This window comes from Panulirus ornatus, chromosome 1, assembly GCF_036320965.1.
Source record: "Panulirus ornatus isolate Po-2019 chromosome 1, ASM3632096v1, whole genome shotgun sequence".
Taxonomy (NCBI): Eukaryota; Metazoa; Arthropoda; class Malacostraca; order Decapoda; family Palinuridae; genus Panulirus; species Panulirus ornatus.
The window spans coordinates 84,717,537-84,738,471 of NC_092224.1; the positions used below are offsets into that span (position 1 = coordinate 84,717,537).

Below are 20,935 nucleotides of genomic sequence, written 5' to 3' on the forward strand. Positions count from 1 at the left end.
GACCGGGGCCTGAACATGCAGGAGGGTGATATATATAGGTATGTATATGTACGTGTGTGGGCATGTATGTATATATATGTTTATGTGGGTGGGTTTGGCCATTCTTTCGTCTGTTTGCTTGTGCTACCTTGCTAACGTGGGAGACAGCAACAAAGTATAACAATGGAAAAAAAATATATCTATCATTTCATTAAACTTTGTCGCTAACTCCTGCGTTAGTGAGGTAGCACAAGGAAACAGACAAAAGAATGGCCCAACCCATCCACATACACATGTGTATACATACACGCCCACACACACACATATATATACCCATACATTTCAACATATACATACACAGACATATACATATATTTATTTTTTTTATTATTTTGCTTTGTCGCTGTCTCCCGCGCTTGCAAGGTAGCGCAAGGAAACAGACGAAAGAAATGGCCCAACCCACCCCCATACACATGTATATACATACACGTCCACACATGCAAATATACATACCTATACATCTCAATGTACACATATATATACACACACAGACACATACATATATACCCATGCACACAATTCACACTGTCTGCCTTTATTCATTCCCATTGCCACCTCGCCACACATGGAATACCATCCCCCTCCCCCCTCATGTGTGCGAGGTAGCGCTACGAAAAGACAACAAAGGCCCCATTCGTTCACACTCAGTCTCTAGCTGTCATGCAATAATGCCCAAAACCACAGCTCCCTTTCCTCCCTTTCCACATCCAGGCCCCACACTACTTTCCATGGTTTACCCCAGATGCTTCACATGCCTTGATTCAATCCACTGACAGCACGTCAACCCCGGTATACCACATCAATCCAATTCACTCTATTCCTTGCCCGCCTTTCACCCTCCTGCATGTTCAGGCCCCAATCACTCAAAATCTTTTTCACTCCATCTTTCCACCTCCAATTTGGTCTCCCACTTCTCCTCGTTCCCTCCACCTCCGACACATATATCCTCTTGGTCAATCTTTCCTCACTCATTCTCTCCATGAGCCCAAACCATTTCAAAACACCCTCTTCTGCTCTCTCAACCACGCTCTTTTTATTTCCACACAACTCTATCCATAGCCCATGCCTCGCAACCATACAACATTGTTGGAACCACTATTCCTTCAAACATACCCATTTTTGCTTTCCGAGATAATGTTCTCGACTTCCACACATTCTTCAAGGCTCCCAGGATTTTCGCCCCCTCCCCCACCCTATGATTCACTTCCGCTTCCATGGTTCCATCCGCTGCCAGATTCACTCCCAGACATCTAAAACACTTTACTTCCTCCAGTTTTTCTCCATTCAAACTTAACTCCCAATTGACTTGACCCTCAACCCTCCTGTACATAATAACCTTGCTCTTATTCACATTTACTCTTAACTTTCTTCTTTCACACACTTTCCCAAACTCAGTCACCAGCTTCTGCAGTTTCTCACATGAATCAGCCACCAGCGCTGTATCATCAGCGAACAACAACTGACCCACTTCCCAAGCTCTCTCATCCACAACAGACTTCATACTTGCCCCTCTTTCCAAAACTCTTGCATTCATCTCCCTAACAACCCCATCCATAAACAAATTAAACAACCATGGAGACATCACACACCCCTTCCATGGTTCCATCCGCTGCCAGATTCACTCCCAGATATCTAAAACACTTTTCTTCCTCCAGTTTTTCTCCATTCAATCTTAACTCCCAATTGACTTGACCCTCAACCCTCCTGTACATAATAACCTTGCTCTTATTCACATTTACTCTTAACTTTCTTCTTTCACACACTTTACCAAACTCAGTCACCAGCTTCTGCAGTTTCTCACATGAATCAGCCACCAGCGCTGTATCATAAGCGAACAACAACTGACCCACTTCCCAAGCTCTTTCATCCACAACAGACTTCATACTTGCCCCTCTTTCCAAAACTCTTGCATTCACCTCCCTAACAACCCCATCCATAAACAAATTAAACAACCATGGAGACATCAACCTACTTTCACTGAGAACCAATCACTTTCCTCTCTTCCTACACGTACACATGCCTTACATCCTCGATAAAAACTTTTCACTGCTTCTAACAATATATACACGTACATATTCATACTTGCTTGCTTTCATCCATTCCTGGCGCTACCTTCACCCTACAAGAAACAACATCGCTATCCCCTGCTTCAGCAAGGTAGTGCCAGGAAAACAAACAAAAAAGGCCACATTCGTTCACACTCAGTCTCTAGCTGTCATGTGTAATCCATTGAAAACACAGCTCCCTATCCACATCCAGGCCCCATAGATCTTTTCATAATTTACCCCAAATGTTTCACATACCCTGGTTCAGTCCATTGACAGCAGATTGACTACAGTAAACCAAATTGTTCTTATTCACTCTATTCCTTGCATGCCTCTCACCCTCCTGTATGTTCAGGCCCAAGCTGCTCAAAATCCTTTTCACTCCATCCTTCCACCTCCAATTTGGTCTCCTGCTTCTTGTTCCCTCCATCTCTGACAAATCTATCCTCTTTGTCAATTTTTTCTCACTCATTCTCTCCTTATGTCCAAACCATTTCAACATAACCTCTTCTGCTCTCTCAACCACACTCTTTTAATTTCCAAACATCTCTCTTACCATTTCACTACAAACTTGATCAAACCAACTTATACCACATATTGTCCTCAAGAACTTCATTTCCAAAACATCCACCTTCCTCCATACAACCCTATCTATAGCCCATGCCTCGCAACCACATAATATTGCTGGAACTACTATTCCTTCCAAGATACCCATTTTTGCTCTCTGAGATAACTTTCTCTCCTTCCAAACATTCTTCATCACTCCTAGAACCTTTGTCCCCTCCCCCACCCTATGACTCACTTTCGCTTCTATGGTTCCATTTGCTGATAAGTCCACTCCTAGAGATCTAAAACACTTCACTTCCTCCAATTTTCTCTATTCAAACTTAAATCCCAATCAACTTGTCTCTCAACCCTACTAAACCTAATAACCTTGCTCTTATTCACATTCATTCTCAACTTTCTCCTTTTACACATTTTACCAAACTCAGGCACCAACTTCTGCAGTTTCTCGACTGAATCAGCCACCAGAGCTGCATCACTGGCAAACAACTGACTCACTTCCCAGGCCATCTCATGTGCTACTGTAAAGGGAATTGAATACAAATATTATGTATCGCATCAAAACATAAAATGACAATAAAAAGATGAAATTATACTTGCTGAACTATAAAAATAAACATTTTAAGAATTCGAAGGTGCGCAAACTAACTTTTAAGTAAATGATGCATAAAGCTGGTACTCTAAGCATATGTTTTCTTTCACTTAGAGATTAATTCACTAACTTAAAGGGCACAGTAACTCATGTTACAAATGACCCTTTATTAGCTCAGGAACTAGTATTGTCTGCATCTGTTGCCACCAACAAATTTTTTTCAAACTAGTTTGCCATTTCCTGCACTTTGTATCACATACAATGCATGGAAGCCAGGAAACTGTATCCTTAACCAACCCAACCCCACAGAACTATGTTGTTTTTCCTGCCCATCTGAAATACCTTGGTGCAGTCCACTGGTAGTACATGGCCCCTGTGTACCATATCACTCTAGTTCCCTCTAACCCATACGTGCATCTCATCTTCCTACGTGCTCATGTCTCAATACCTCAAAGCCTGTTTCCCTCAATCGTTCTGACTCCTCAGTCTCCCCAACCCCCTTGCTATCTCTACCTCTATGTCTATCTTCTTAGGCCAGCCTTGTCTAACATATTTTGTTGCTCACCTCAGAAAAAAGCTGTGGTGTCAGCTGTCCAAACTTGCAACAATTATCTTTAATAATATGTTAGGAATACCAGTTAATCATCATATGAATGATGAAGCAATATTCTAAAATGGTTAATCTCAATTAAACTTTAAAACAGGGCTTTACCTTTATTTGAAAAAAAAGTCAGTATTAAAAATCAACTAAAGAAAACATTAAAAAAAGCAAACAAAATTACTTGTAATTTCACTATTTCAAATTTTTCTATTTCAGTGTGACACTTGGCAATCTTTCTCATGTACCTACATCCTAAAAACAGTGGTAACTTCATTTGAAAAACAACAGCACTAAAATTTAATCAACCACTGAAAACTTTAAAGAAAAAAGCAAACAAAAGCATCTAACATTTTATCACTTCATATCCATCCATTTTAGTGTGACGGCAGTTTTTCTCTAGAGTCAACATCCCGAAAAAGGGATGCCACAAGCATCTTTTGCGCAATCCATCATATATATATATATATATATATATATATATATATATATATATATATATATATATAAGTCGAGAACATTATCTCGGAAAGCAAAAATGGGTATGTTTGAAGGAATAGTGGTTCCAACAATGTTGTATGGTTGCGAGGCGTGGGCTATGGATAGAGTTGTGCGCAGGAGGATGGATGTGCTGGAAATGAGATGTTTGAGGACAATGTGTGGTGTGAGGTGGTTTAATCGAGTGAGTAACGTAAGGGTAAGAGAGATGTGTGGAAATAAAAAGAGCGTGGTTGAGAGAGCAGAAGAGGGTGTTTTGAAGTGGTTTGGGCACATGGAGAGAATGAGTGAGGAAAGATTGACCAAGAGGATATATGTGTCGGAGGTGGAGGGAACGAGGAGAAGAGGGAGACCAAATTGGAGGTGGAAAGATGGAGTGAAAAAGATTTTGTGTGATCGGGGCCTGAACATGCAGGAGGGTGAAAGGAGGGCAAGGAATAGAGTGAATTGGAGCGATGTGGTATACCGGGTTGACGTGCTGTCAGTGGATTGAATCAAGGCATGTGAAGCGTCTGGGGTAAACCATGGAAAGCTGTGTAGGTATGTATATTTGCGTGTGTGGACGTATGTATATACATGTGTATGGGGGGGGGTTGGGCCATTTCTTTCGTCTGTTTCCTTGCGCTACCTCGCAAACGCGGGAGACAGCGACAAAGTATAATAAAAAAAAAATAAAAAATATATATTATCCCTGGGGATAGGGGAGAAAGAATACTTCCCATGTATTCCCTGCATGTCGTAGAAGGCGACTAAAAGGGGAGGGAGCAGGTGGCTGGAAATCCTCCCCTCTCATTTTTTTTTTAATTTTCCAAAAGAAGGAACAGAGAAGGGGGCCAGGTGTGGATATTCCCTCTAAGGCCCAGTCCTCTGTTCATAGCGCTACCTCGCTAATGCGGGAAATGGCGAACAGTACGAAAGAAAAAGAAAAAAGATATATGTAATGGGAACTTCAGTGAAGGGCGCAAATGGGGAGGTGATAACAAGTAGTGGTGATGTGAGAAAGAGATGGAGTGAGTATTTTGAAGGTCTGTTGAATGTATTTGATGATAGAGTGGCAGACATAGGGTGTTTTGGTCGAGGTGGTGTGCAAAGTGAGAGGGTTAGGGAAAATGATTTGGTAAACAGAGAAGAGGTAGTAAAAGCTTTGCGGAAGATGAAAGCCGGCAAGGCAGCAGGTTTGAATGGTACTGCAGTGGAATTTATCAAAAAAGGGGGTGACTGTATTATTGACTGGTTGGGAAGGTTATTTAATGTATGTATGACTCATGGTGAGGTGCCTGAGGATTGGCGGAATGCGTGCATAGTGCCATTGTACAAAGGCAAAGGGGATAAGAGTGAGTGCTCAAATTTCAGAGGTATAAGTTTGTTGAGTATTCCTGGTAAATCATATGGGAGGGTATTGATTGAGAGGGTGAAGGCATGTACAGAGCATCAGATTGGGGAAGAGCAGTGTGGTTTCAGAAGTGGTAGAGGATGTGTGGATCAGGTGTTTGCTTTGAAGAACGTATGTGAGAAATACTTAGAAAAGCAAATGGATTTGTATGTAGCATTTATGGATCTGGAGAAGGCATATGATAGAGTTGATAGAGATGCTCTGTGGAAGGTACTAAGAATATATGGTGTGGGAGGCAAGTTGTTAGAAGCAGTGAAAAGTTTTTATCGAGGATGTAAGGCATGTGTACGTGTAGGAAGAGAGGAAAGTGATTGGTTCTCAGTGAATGTAGGTTTGCGGCAGGGGTGTGTGATGTCTCCATGGTTTAATTTGTTTATGGATGGGGTTGTTAGGGAGGTGAATGCAAGAGTTTTGGAAAGAGGGGCAAGTATGAAGTCTGTTGGGGATGAGAGAGCTTGGGAAGTGAGTCAGTTGTTGTTCGCTGATGATACAGCGCTGGTGGCTGATTCATGTGAGAAACTGCAGAAGCTGGTGACTGAGTTTGGTAAAGTGTGTGAAAGAAGAAAGTTATGAGTAAATGTGAATAAGAGCAAGGTAATTAGGTACAGTAGGGTTGAGGGTCAAGTCAACTGGGAGGTAAGTTTGAATGGAGAAAAACTGGAGGAAGTAAAGTGTTTTAGATATCTGGGAGTGCTTCTGGCAGCGGATGGAACCATGGAAGCGGAAGTGGATCATAGGGTGGGGGAGGGGGCGAAAATCCTGGGAGCCTTGAAGAATGTGTGGAAGTTGAGAACATTATCTCGGAAAGCAAAAATGGGTATGTTTGACGGAATAGTGGTTCCAACAATGTTGTATGGTTGCGAGGCATGGGCTATGGATAGAGTTGTGTGCACGAGGATGGATGTGCTGGAAATGAGATGTTTGAGGACAATGTGTGGTGTGAGGTGATTTGATCGAGTAAGTAACGTAAGGGTAAGAGAGATGTGTGGAAATAAAAAGAGCGTGGTTGAGAGAGCAGAAGAGGGTGTTTTGAAATGGTTTGGGCACATGGAGAGAATGAGTGAGGAAAGATTGACCAAGAGGATATATGTGTCGGAGGTGGAGGGAACGAGGAGAAGTGGGAGACCAAATTATAGGTGGAAAGATGGAGTGAAAAAGATTTTGTGTGATCGGGGCCTGAACATGCAGGAGGGTGAAAGGAGGGCAAGAAATAGAGTGAATTGGAGCGATGTGGTATACCGGGGTTGACGTGCTGTCAGTGGATTGAATCAAGGCATGTGAAGCGTCTGGGGTAAACCATGGAAAGCTGTGTAGGTATGTATATTTGCGTGTGTGGAAGTATGTATATACATGTGTATGGGGGTGGGTTGGGCCATTTCTTTCGTCTGTTTCCTTGCGCTACCTCGCAAACGCGGGAGACAGCGACAAAGTATAAAAAAAAAAAAAAATATATATATATATATATATATATATATATATATATATATATATATATATATATATATATATATATATTGATTGAGAGGGTGAAGACATGTACAGAGCATCAGATTGGGGAAGAGCAGTGTGGTTTCAGAAGTGGTAGAGGATGTGTGGATCAGGTGTTTGCTTTGAAGAACTTATGTGAGAAATACTTAGAAAAGCAAATGGATTTGTATGTAGCATTTATGGATCTGGAGAAGGCATATGATAGAGTTGATAGAGATGCTCTGTGGAAGGTATTAAGAATATATGGTGTGGGAGGCAAGTTGTTAGAAGCAGTGAAAAGTTTTTATCAAGGATGTAAGGCATGTGTACGTGTAGGAAGAGAGGAAAGTGATTGGTTCTCAGTGAATGTAGGATTGCGGCAGGGGTGTGTGATGTCTCCATGGTTGTTTAATTTGTTAATGGATGGGGTTGTTAGGGAGGTGAATGCAAGAGTTTTGGAAAGAGGGGCAAGTATGAAGTCTGTTGGGGATGAGAGAGCTTGGGAAGTGAGTCAGTTGTTGTTCACTGATGATACAGCTGATGATACGGCTGATTCATGTGAGAAACTGCAGAAGCTGGTGACTGAGTTTGGTAAAGTGTGTGAAAGAAGAAAGTTAAGAGTAAATGTGAATAAGAGCAAGGTTATTAGGTACAGTAGGGTTGAGGGTCAAGTCAATTGGGAGGTAAGTTTGAATGGAGAAAAACTGGAGGAAGTAAAGTGTTTTAGATATCTGGGAGTGGATCTGGCAGCGGATGGAACCATGGAAGCGGAAGTGGATCATAGGGTGGGGGAGGAGGCGAAAATCCTGGGAGCCTTGAAGAATGTGTGGAAGTCTAGAACATTATCTCGGAAAGCAAAAATGGGTATGTTAAAAGGAATAGTGGTTCCAACAATGTTGTATGGTTGCGAGGTGTGGACTATGGATAGAGTTGTGCACATGAGGATGGATGTGCTGGAAATGAGATGTTTGAGGACAATGTGTGGTGTGAGGTGGTTTGATCGAGTAAGTAACGTAAGGGTAAGAGAGATGTGTGGAAATAAAAAGAGCGTGGTTGAGAGAGAGCAGAAGAGGGTGTTTTGAAGTGGTTTGGGCACATGGAGAGAATGAGTGAGGAAAGATTGACCAAGAGGATATATGTGTCGGAGGTGGAGGGAACGAGAAGTGGGAGACCAAATTGGAGGTGGAAAGATGGAGTGAAAAAGATTTTGTGTGATCAGGGCCTGAACATGCAGGAGGGTGAAAGGAGGGCAAGGAATAGAGTGAATTGGATCGATGTGGTATACCGAGGTTGACGTGCTGTCAGTGGATTGAATCAGGGCACGTGAAGCATCTGGGGTAAACCATGGAAAGCTGTGTAGGTATGTATATTTGCGTGTGTGGACGTGTATGTATATACATGTGTATGGGGGTGGGTTAGGCCATTTCTTTTGTCTGTTTCCTTGCGCTACCTCGCAAACGCGGGAGACCGGCAAAAAAAAAAAATATATATATATATATATATATATATATATATATATATATATATAATATATATATATATATATATATATATATATATATATATATATATATATATATATATATATATATATATATATATACAAAGGCAAAGGGGATAAGAGTGAGTGCTCAAATTACAGAGGTATAAGTTTGTTGAGTATTCCTGGTAAATTATATGGGAGGGTATTGATTGAGAGGGTGAAGGCATGTACAGAGCATCAGATTGGGGAAGAGCAGTGTGGTTTCAGAAGTGGTAGAGGATGTGTGGATCAGGTGTTTGCTTTGAAGAATGTATGTGAGAAATACTTAGAAAAGCAAATGGATTTGTATGTAGCATTTATGGATCTGGAGAAGGCATATGATAGAGTTGATAGAGATGCTCTGTGGAAGGTATTAAGAATATATGGTGTGGGAGGAAAGTTGTTAGAAGCAGTGAAAAGTTTTTATCGAGGATGTAAGGCATGTGTACGTGTAGGAAGAGAGGAAAGTGATTGGTTCTCAGTGAATGTAGGTTTGCGGCAGGGGTGTGTGATGTCTCCATGGTTGTTTAATTTGTTTATGGATGGGGTTGTTAGGGAGGTAAATGCAAGAGTTTTGGAAAGAGGGGCAAGTATGAAGTCTGTTGGGGATGAGAGAGCTTGGGAAGTGAGTCAGTTGTTGTTCGCTGATGATACAGCGCTGGTGGCTGATTCATGTGAGAAACTGCAGAAGCTGGTGACTGAGTTTGGTACAGTGTGTGGAAGAAGAAAGTTAAGAGTAAATGTGAATAAGAGCAAGGTTATTAGGTACAGTAGGGTTGAGGGTCAAGTCAATTGGGAGGTGAGTTTGAATGGAGAAAAACTGGAGGAAGTGAAGTGTTTTAGATATCTGGGAGTGGATCTGGCAGCGGATGGAACCATGGAAGCGGAAGTGGATCATAGGGTGGGGGAGGGGGCAAAAATTCTGGGGGCCTTGAAGAATGTGTGGAAGTCGAGAGCATTATCTCGGAAAGCAAAAATGGGTATGTTTGAAGGAATAGTGGTTCCAACAATGTTGTATGGTTGCGAGGCGTGGGCTATGGATAGAGTTGTGCGCAGGAGGATGGATGTGCTGGAAATGAGATGTTTGAGGACAATGTGTGGTGTGAGGTGGTTTGATCGAGTGAGTAACGTAAGGGTAAGAGAGATGTGTGGAAATAAAAAGAGCGTGGTTGAGAGAGCAGAAGAGGGTGTTTTGAAGTGGTTTGGGCACATGGAGAGAATGAGTGAGGAAAGATTGACCAAGAGGATATATGTGTCGGAGGTGGAGGGAACGAGGAGAAGAGGGAGACCAAATTGGAGGTGGAAAGATGGAGTGAAAAAGATTTTGTGTGATCGGGGCCTGAACATGCAGGAGGGTGAAAGGAGGGCAAGGAATAGAGTGAATTGGAGCGATGTGGTATACCGGGGTTGACGTACTGTCAGTGGATTGAATCAAGGCATGTGAAGCGTCTGGGGTAAACCATGGAAAGCTGTGTAGGTATGTATATTTGCGTGTGTGGACGTATGTATATACATGTGTATGGGGGGGGGGTCGGGCCATTTCTTTCGTCTGTTTCCTTGCGCTACCTCGCAAACACGGGAGACAGCAACAAAGTATAATAATAATAATAATAATAATAATAATAATAATAATATATATATATATATATATATATATATATATATATATATATATATATATATATATATACATATATACATATATATATATATATATATATATATATATATATATATATATATATATAATACTGAAAGCTGGACCTACAATGACAATGTAAACAAAACAAAATATATCAAACACTCTATTTCACATGTCAGTATGGGATGCACATCCACACATTTACATGGAAACAATCATACTTTTTTCTTTCCTCAGAAAGTTTTGCAATATATAGTTTTGCCTACCTTCATCCATCAACCTCTGGACTCCAAGCACAGACCTACAGGCTATCTAGCCAGTTGCAGGAAACTTGCTATATGAACACCATCCTCCTGTACAAAGATTATCATAATCACCAAAGGGATTTGATAAAAACTGGCAGCATTCATATTGGTCATATGACTGCAATTAGTCAGACTCACAGATACCAGGAGTATAATCAGACTACTGACCTAGCTCGTCCATGGCAGCAACTTCTACTTCCAGCAGGGTGAAATATTATCATTTCCAAACACATGCTAGCAAATTCCTGCACCTAATAAGATGATATGAATGTTCAACTAGCCTCACTTCCAACAGATGGTAATGCCCTTTCATATATACAACAGCTTAAATTCCTAAATTTTAGGAGCAAAACTACATATTCAAAAAATAGAAATGAATACAGAATGCACACTTTATCTTTCATGATAATGAGAATCTACAAATGAGAGTCCACATTCAGAATCATTCCTGATATCCAAGATTTTTCAGTACAACGCTCCATTTTTTCTTTTGCACACTGAGGAATGAGTGGCCACAGAATTATGCAAACTTTGGCACTTAAGATGATACATGGAAAAGTGGTCTAAAATACCATTAACAGCAGTAATTTCAAACTTACATCTATGCCACTGCTTCTTTCAAACAATTTTCCCCAGATTCTGAAAGCTTTCTCATGATAAGACAAAATTAAACTAAATCTATTTAGATTTACCTACAAGTAAGCAAATCTTCCATTCTATTAAAGCTGTCATTTGAAAATTACTAAAATATATTTTTTCCAGAAACAAGCTGAATTCTATATATGCAGATACTCCCCAACTTACGATGGTTCGACCTACGATTTTTCAACTTTCAAGGTGGTGTGAATGCGATATGAATTCAGTAGAAACTGTACTTCAAATTTTGAATTTCATCTTTTCCTGGGCTAGCGATATGCAGTACAGTACTCTCTTGTGATGCCGCATAACGGCAGAGAACTGCAGCTTCCAGTCAGCCATGCAATCATGTGTACACAACAGTTACTCTACAGTGTACTGTGTTACAAGCATATTTTGCATTTTGTGTTTTGTGATTTTGCATCTCATCATATTCATAAAATGCCCATCTGTGACTCCTGCCTCTGGTGAGAAGAAGAGGAAGGAAATTACTTTTGAGATGAAATTGAAGATACCTGCCCGGCATGAAGTTTTACCTGAGGCACCAAGAAAGTTCACAGCAAAGAAACACTACTATAAAATAGGCTTTGTGTTAGATGATTCTGTCCAACTGCAGGCTAATGTAAGCATTCTGAGAACATTTAAAGAAGGATAAGCTAAGCTATGATGTTCAGTAGGTTAGATGTACAGCATCAAATAATATTCTCAACTTACGATAAGTTTATCGGAATGTAGTCCATCGTATGAGGAGCATCTGTATACATATATGTACATATATATAGGGTTGTATGGGGGAGGGTGGATGTGTCGGAAATTAAATGTTTGAGAAAATTAAGTGGTGTGAGGTGGTTTGATTGAGTAAGTACTGAAAAGGTAAGAGAGATGTGTGGAAATATAAAGAGTGTGGTTGAAAGAGCTGAAGAGGGTGTGTTGAAATGGTTTGGACATATGGAAAGAATGAGTGAGGATAGATTAACAGAGGGTATATGTGTCAGAGGTGGGGGGAACAAGAAGCAGGAGACCAAATTGGAGGTGGAAGGATGGAGTGAAAAACATCTTGAACATACAGGAGGGTGAGAGGTGTGCAAGGGATAGAGTGAATTGGAATGACGTGGTATACCGGGGTCGATGTGCTGTCAATGGACTGAACCAGGGAATGTGAAGTGCCTGGGATAAACCATGGAAAGGTCTGTGGGGCCTGGATGTGAATAGGGAGCTGTGGTTTCAGTGCATTACATATGACAGCTAGAGAATGAGTGTGAATGAATGTGGCTTTCTTGTCTCTTTTCCTGGAGCTACCTCACTAAAGCTGGGGGTAGCAGTGCTATTTCCTGTGTGGTGGGGTGGCGACAGGAATGGATGAAGGTAAGCAAGTACGAATATGTACACGTGTTTATATGTATATGTCTGTGTATGAGTATGTATATGTATGTATATACTGATATGTATGTGTATGTATATGTGCGTGTATGGGCGTTTATGTGTATATATGTGTATATGAGTGGGTGGGTCATTCTTTGTCTGTTGCGTGGCACTACCTCACTGACATGGGAAACAGATTAATGAAGGGTAGAGGTGTAAGTGTGGAAGTAAGAGATGATGAAAGGACAGCATAGTCTTCCAACCCTCACCTATGCAGCCGAAACATTGAGGTGGAATGAGGGATAGAGGTCAAGAATCCAGGCTGTGGAAATGAGCTATTTGAGAAGAGCATGTGGTGTGACCAGATGGACTGAAGAAAAAAATGAAAGGGTGTATGATAGTTGTGGTATGGCAAGGAATGCAGAGGGAATGAATAGTGGAGTGGTAGAATGGGTGAAATGTAATACTTTGAAGATGACTGTGCATGTGAAAAATGCAAGACTGAGAGTTTAAAAGGAGAGTGTATGGTAGTACAATTAAAGGGGTTGGTATGAGTGGAAGACCACCTGTGACATGGGCAAATAGGGGGAAGGAATACTGGAGGAGAGAAACAGAGGAAGAATGCATAGAATGGTGTATGCAAGGAAGGCATGTATGGACAGGGATATGTGGAGACTCTTTTGCCTTGGCCACCACTTCGTGGGAGTTCTTGAGGGAACGGGCATCAGAGATATAGATAAATAGACAGATAGATAGATAGAAATAATTACCAAAACCTTTGAAAACTTCACCTAACTTCCCCTAACAATTGAGATCACTTTACTTTCAATTTAATTAAAAAAATATGAGATCATTATGATTCAGCATGTACATGAATGTTTCAGCATAAAAACACATTCTAGTATACAGACTCCACCATGTGGCTTGACACAGTAGTCATCAGCCTATCCAACAAGAAACTTTTTTTATTAATGTAGATTAAAAGTCCTGCTCCACCACCCTAATTCTAAAGCTATTTCTGAGGCATATCTAAACTAGACATTTATCTAAATAGCATGTGTAAAATAAACTGTGATATGGAAGCCCCTAACCCCATAACCTAACCTATTCCTACAAAGTCAAATTCTAAAGAAAAAAAAAAGGTTCCCAGAAGGCTATGAAGTACAGAAAAAAAGAGGGATTATATAAATCTTTTTTTATCCTAACCAAACATACTTGTAAGAGCAACCATCACCTGTAGCTATTTTCCCATGGAAAATGTATTCTCGTAGTTTTTTCTCTATGTGATGATACTTAGAGAAAATACTGGAAAATATCAGTTACTGCCATCGCTAAACATAGGAACATTAAAATAATTTTTTACACTGGAGGCTCCAATCATCAATTAGTATTATCTGGAAAATGCTGAAAACAAATAATGTGTGATGATTATATTTACATCCTTATGAATTGCTGGCTGCAGTAAGGGAGGGGGATACACCAGCAGGAGCAAACCAGTAGAGTCAAACTGGAAAAATCTAGTAAAATATTGAAATTACCTACTGGTTTATTTATTCATTTGTTATACTTAACTGCTGTCTCCCACCTTAGTGAGGTAGTGCAAGGAAACAGATGAGGAATGGCCCAACCCACCCACATACACATGTATAAACATAAACTCCCACACATGCACATATACATACATATACATTTCAACATATACATACATACACATACATATGCATATATACACATGTACATATCCATACTTGCTGCCTTCATTCATTCCCATCGCCACCCCAACACACAAGAAATAGCATTCCCCCTTCCAGCGAGGCAGTGCCAGGAACAGACTAAAAAAAGCCACATTCGTTCACACTCAGTCTCTGCTGTCATGTGTAATGCACTGCAACCACAGCTCCCTTCCCACATCCAGGAAAGACCTTTCCATGGTTTACCCCAGATGCTTCACACGCTCTGGTTCAATCCAATGATAGGGCATTGAAATTACCAACTGGTACAGTAATCTAAAGTTACTCAGCAGAAACTGCAGTCTCAGGCTTTACAGCTCTGTTCTATATGGTGAGGAAATATACAGGCATCCAGTAATATAGCAATAATAAGTTTACTCAAGTACAGCACCATCCTTTAATAGTAAATACAGGACATTGCAATACCAAGTCCCTGCTAACATATTTCCATCATTATCTGTATGGCTGGGACCACTAAGAAGCCCAACATGTAAGCTTGCAAGGTTATATTATTAGCACAGCAACCTTATATCCTAATAAGGTTAAACTAATATGGCTATCATGGGGTACAGCAGAGAAAAATCTGGGAATTATTAACATAAAAGTAAGTAAAACAGTTTTCAAAATCAATAAAACCGAAAAACTCATTCAATTTTTCCTAGAAGCCAATACATTAACTTTCAAAATTATACTGAAAACTTTCTAACAGTGTCGTCATCTGCCAAAAGGTTAAAATGTGGGCTAGAATGCATCAATGTGCTGGGATGTATTTGGGTGCACATGAACAAAAGTATACAAACCTCCCAGCAACTGTATATTGACACAAGTCCAATAGTGAATTTTGAAATAACATTGAAAATTATATTAATCATCACTTAGACTACATATCCTTCATAAATCATTTATACTACTACATGCAATATTCATTCCATCACATTTTTTCCACAAGAGATGGTGGTATTGGTAACTGCCATCAGAAATAACTGCCATGGCAACAGCTATCAGAAGCATGGGTCACAGTAGCCATGGTAACAGCTATAAGAAGCAAGGGCCTTGTATGAGCCTTCGGGAGGGCTATAAATATCAGAAATGATGTGAAGTTAAGTAATGTAAAAGCATGTGAAATACTTTCAGAAATGAGGAAAACCCATAAAACCACCTTATTACCCCTAGCCCAACTTAGCTAAAAGATTTACATTCAATATTCTTGTCAAAGTATAGCATTCATACTTGGGAAAATAAATCATCAACATGGCACCAGATGTCAACAAACAGACGATACAGAAAGTAACCAAGCATTCCCCAGCAGTAGACAAATTTAATGTTAGAATACTTCAATTGTCATTTTGGCTACAAGGAAAGCTTTTACAGCTTCTCATCATATTGCAAAAATGCATTATATATATAACTAACTACCCCACATTTGCCGATTTATCTAAGTATCATTCAGCAAGACATAATCCAAATCTGGTATTCCTCAACTCTAAATACCACTGAATAGCACCAAATACTACAAATATTCAAGAGGATTGCAGCAGAGGTGGTGAGCATTATAACACTGTAGAAGACCCAGTCAACTGATGAAATCTAAGTTTATTGCTTTTCCATATATATCTTTGAGAATTTGCTTTGTGACCTCCAACCTGAAAATACCACACCATAAATTCCAAACTCTGAAAGAAAAAAGTGTTTTTCCAATGAAGTGAAAAACAAAAAATAAATTCTTATGAAATGGAAAAAATCAAACAAGAAAAATAAAACATCTATGCAAGAGATATTTGCATCAATTTACTCATGAAGAAAGTAAAAACTTTATGGGAGAACATGTTACCAAAATAATGGTAAACCCTATACAGTTTGGCATTGACATGTCAAGCCAGACAGCACTTAGTAGTGTATATATTAGCATTAACCCCATCAGCTATTGATGCCTCATATATAAGCAACTTTGTTCCAAATGACTACAAAGCTTCAAAAGATATATGTACAGCATCATTATGAAGTTTTGGTAGTATTCAGTGCGATTCACTGTTTTGGGAGACTACTCCAACTAGTGCTCTGCAACTGTTACTGCACTCACTGACCACTCAACTAGCACTGCAGAACACAGTCAGTCAATATTTCAAAACTAAAACCGATGCCCAGCTATTCTAGCTCTTTCTTTTAACAATATATCTATCAATCGCTGTTTAATGGAGGCGATGCACACTTCCCCCATACCTGGCATAAGCAAACTGTAGTATCATGTGTGTGGCATTTACCAGATTACAAAGGTTGACGTGACAACCAATTTCAAACGTCACAGCGTGTACATTAAGTCAATGTTTAGTAAGTAAGGAGGCTGTATGGCTGACAATGGCTAAATATCGGAGAAAAATATGAAAAACTCACTATGGAAAAATGCCTCTAGACGTGACTTTTGAGGGAATACCGAAATTTAACCCAAAATTTCATTGGGAAACAATTGAAAATCAATAACGTACCTAGTGCTGAAACACGTACAAATAGTAAACTTACTGGTGTTCCACCCAGCTTGCTGACTGAAAAGTTGACCATTTGCTGGTTCCTGGAGGTGATTTGTTCATCTGGGTACCCCAGAAGGACAATATGAGGTTTCGACGCCATTATCACACCTGTATTTTCCTCAGCGATATCTGTAATTTCACGAGAACCTCATCACCTTCACGCTAATCTCATTGTTGCTGAGCTTTCTTCTATCCTTACAAGCAGACGATACATCAATAAATTCCGCCGTCCGGATACTCGGGTGTATTCCAACACCCAGGCTCAAACTGAGTTCTGATTGGCTGTAGAAACCTAGGTCACATAGAGGAGTGTTCTTATTGGGTTTTGGTTTTGGGGCAGTTTTGTGCGCATAAACTCGTTAGGATAAGCAAACATTTTAATGCTTTTCAAGAAATTAAGTACCGTTTTATTTGTTACCAAATGCAAAATACAGTAATATCTTTCACATGGAAAATATAAATGGAGTAAAAATCAAGGAAAAATATTGTAAATGAAGCTACACGTCCTTAGTTGCATACACGTGCTTTACCTGCTTCTATCAAACACTGGCGGGACTTTTGAATATGTACCATCCCTATATCTGCATCAGTTCCTCCCGGAATAGTTTAAATCTTCATAAACATATACATATAGATGCATGTTCATTTGATAGGAATAAACACAAAGCACTAAAGTAATCTAGATGGCTTAACTTTAGCATGCCTGATGTTAAACTATCCAAAAACTAATGCTTCAAGGATATTGTAGTGGATTTATGAAAAAGGTACAGTGACTACGTAGTCGGCGGCACATTTATGTTTTGAAAAGAATCAAGAGTGAAAACAACTGGAGTCAATACCGATGCTGCTAATCATAGGCCGTGGAGTGGGAACATTATCCAGAAGATCAATCCTTATTAGAAATCCCAATGATGACTTAGATAGATGTTAGTGACTGACATGGCACAGAAAAAATTGTGTTCCAGTCGAAACCATCTTGGGTGAGAATAGAGAAATCAAGAGAAGAAGAATGATGAACTTTACTGATGCTCCGAAAATAATTATAGTGATTACTGGAAGATGGAGAGACGAAAGAAGTGAGAGAGATAGATCCACAGCTTCGCTGTTCGAGCAAAGGGGTATTGTAAGGGACAATCCTCGAGTGGCTGGTCTCCCTACAAAAACTGTGGGAAGCACCAGCCACTCAGATGTCCCGGGTTCGAACCCACTGCTCCCAGATAAGTGAGCAGTGGTCCATCTTAGGGCGAATGGAATCATGGTAGATAGGCTATAGCTGCTTACAAGGACGATTGGTTCTGCGCCTACACAATTCACACAGCTTTTGAGGAGTAGACTTTGCGACGTTGATTATATGGGGTACTCAGGGAAGAGTGGAACTTATGCGTATGCCAATATAACTTTGAAGTACTTATACGACAGGCATCGAAGCATGGACACGACAGGCATTTGAACTGTGATACGACAAGCATTGGAGCAGTCGTACAAATGGCACTGGAGCAGTGATACGACAGGCACTGAAAATGTCATACGACAGGCATTGGAACGGTGATACGACAGACATTGGTGCAGTGATACGACAACCACTGGAGCAGTCATAAAACATGCATTGGATCAGTGATACTACAGGCATTGGAGCAGTCATACGACAGGTATTGGTACGGAAATGATCAAAACCACGATTGAGGTGGAGTTGGTGGTGGTGGTGGATGGGGGTAGGGGGAGCTCTGGTAGAAGAAAGGTGGACTCCTTCCCTTCCCTGAATGATCTACGCTATACGGTCAGCACAGATATAGACATCCTAGTCATGATAGAGCCACTATCCCAGGGAAAGCCATGGAATGAGCCGTGTTGGGGTGACCGGTGAACTCTCCCGAAGTGCCAGGGTTGGCTTTAAGAAGGGGTTGGATAGAGGACGGACGTGCCCTAAGTAGTAACAGAGATGAGGCCGTGGGTGAAGAAACCTGAAAGGTCAGACATAGCGTATGAAACATGGAAGTGTTTGGAGGTGACACAGAAAAAATAAAAAGGTCATGTGTGTCTTGAAGCGTTTTGGAGGAGTGATCGTAGTGGTCGGGAAATCGTGTTGGGTATTCGGTTTTTTTTTTTGCTCGAGATCGCTGAAGAGAGGAATAAAATAGGCCTCAGCTCCAGCTGAGGACACCCCAATAGTGTTTCCCTTTCTATCTCTTGACCATTCTATTTATCTTCCAGACGCCTTTTTTTTTTCTCAGCGAAATATCCATTCTGGAAGGGTAGAGTGGCACTGACAGACAAGTCTCCTGGCTACCCTGTCCATCAACACTAGGAAGACAAGTCCTCGTAAGATTAAGCCTCACGCCAGCTGGACACCCGGCGAATTTTATGACAACATTAACAACCTGCCCCGTCCAAACGCACCTCCCCAGTCATGCTCCGTCCCCTCACACACCATCCCGGATCGAGCTCTCTCTCCCTTAATACATTATATCTCTACGTTTTTTCCCCCTTCCACACCAGCTCACGTGCTCTCACTCCGTCTCCCTCTGTCTCAACCCTATACTTTTGTAACGATCGAAGATTAGTTGTCGTGTTTTTCACTTCTTTATTCTTCCACACAAGGTTTGGTCTGTGTAATATGAAACCTGTGATTTATAATTTGAGAAATTTCTTAATAATGGTAAGTTCTGAGATACTCTTTTCTTTTGTGATTTAGAAACGAAACGTAATGCTTCTGTGTTTTTTTTTTAAAGAAAGTTCTGTGTATGACGTAGACAAGTTAAAGGGACGAGGACAGCTGGAGGAAGGTACTTCTTAGATGGCAGAGTAATCTTAGTAGTTGATTAAATAACACACAGATAAACTGCATTACATATGATTCAGTGTAGCATCAAACCACTTTAAGATGTTCCTCATAATCCCGCTCTATGATACGTCTCTCTCTCTCTCTCTCTCTCTCTCTCTCTCTCTCTCTCTCTCTCTCTCTCTCTCTCTCTCTCTCTCTCTCTCTCTCTCTCTCTCTCTCTCTCTCTCTCTCAGCTGTGGGCTTCAGCATTGCTTACTCCCTCCCCAACTGCTGACACCACACACATCCCTGAACTGACTCCCTCCAGCAGCCCGAGTCCTAAAACTTTTTCTCTCCGTTCCGCGTCCAGTTCGGACACCCATGGGTTAGGGATGGTAGAGCTTAGTGCTGCCCCTCAGTCCTCTCTGTACACATTTATGGTCACATCTCCCGTGGTCCCCCGCCAAGGAATCCACTCACCAGCCTCCTGCAGCCAACTCTCCCCTTGCTTCATCTACCACATGTGACGTACTGGCGCACGACGTACTGGCGCACAGCTGATCCCAAATGCTTTTTTAATTCTCCGGTCTCGTTCTGTGCTTCACCAGCTAATATAAAGTTACGCTTACGCTTATAACTACGTTATTGCAAAGTCTACCGCTTTATTCTCCCATCTCTCAGCAGTTCTCACTTTATCCTTGCTGGTATTTTGTCATTAGCTTCCTTCTCTTGTTGCCCGTGTCGAACCCATCCTCCACACCCTGTGTATGTCTTCCTCGCTCCGCCAGCAAGACCGAATCATTTCCAAAAAAATGAGTTACCAAAATGCTTTGATCCCTATTTTTCTAAAAACACAGCTCCCTACCCACAAACAGGCCCCACAGAATTCCCATGGTTTACCTCGGACGTTTCACATGCCCTGGTTCATTCTATTGACAGCAAGAAGACCGCAGTACACCACATCGTTCCAGTTCGCTCTATCCCGTTCACGCCTTTCACCCTCCTGAATGTTCAGGCCCTTATTATTCCATCCTTCCATCTCCAAGTACTTAAGTAGCGAGTGCATATAGAATGCAAGTGTAACCACAAGGAAACGGACAATATGAAGTGCCAAGCGCTTTCGTACAATTACATTGTCAAAACTGAGTACATATAGAGAGAACCAGAATACACTACATCAGCCGCCACTAGGTGGGGCCGGGAAAGGAATTAGTAAACAGGTGAAGGGATCAGGGCACATATCATCCTAGACGACC

General features: G+C 40.9%; 1 protein-coding gene across 1 annotated transcript in view; it reads right to left on the reverse strand.

Moving 5' to 3' along the window:
* The window catches only part of trus (programmed cell death 2 like trus), a 61,388-nt gene extending 44,222 nt beyond the window's left edge, over positions 1–17,166 (reverse strand). Inside the window, exon 1 of the mRNA XM_071664972.1 lies at positions 16,911–17,166. Coding sequence (XP_071521073.1) covers positions 16,911–17,018 — 108 coding nt within the window. The 5' untranslated portion in view covers positions 17,019–17,166. The remainder of the gene's footprint in view (positions 1–16,910) is intronic.
* Positions 17,167–20,935: the final 3,769 nt, after the last annotated feature.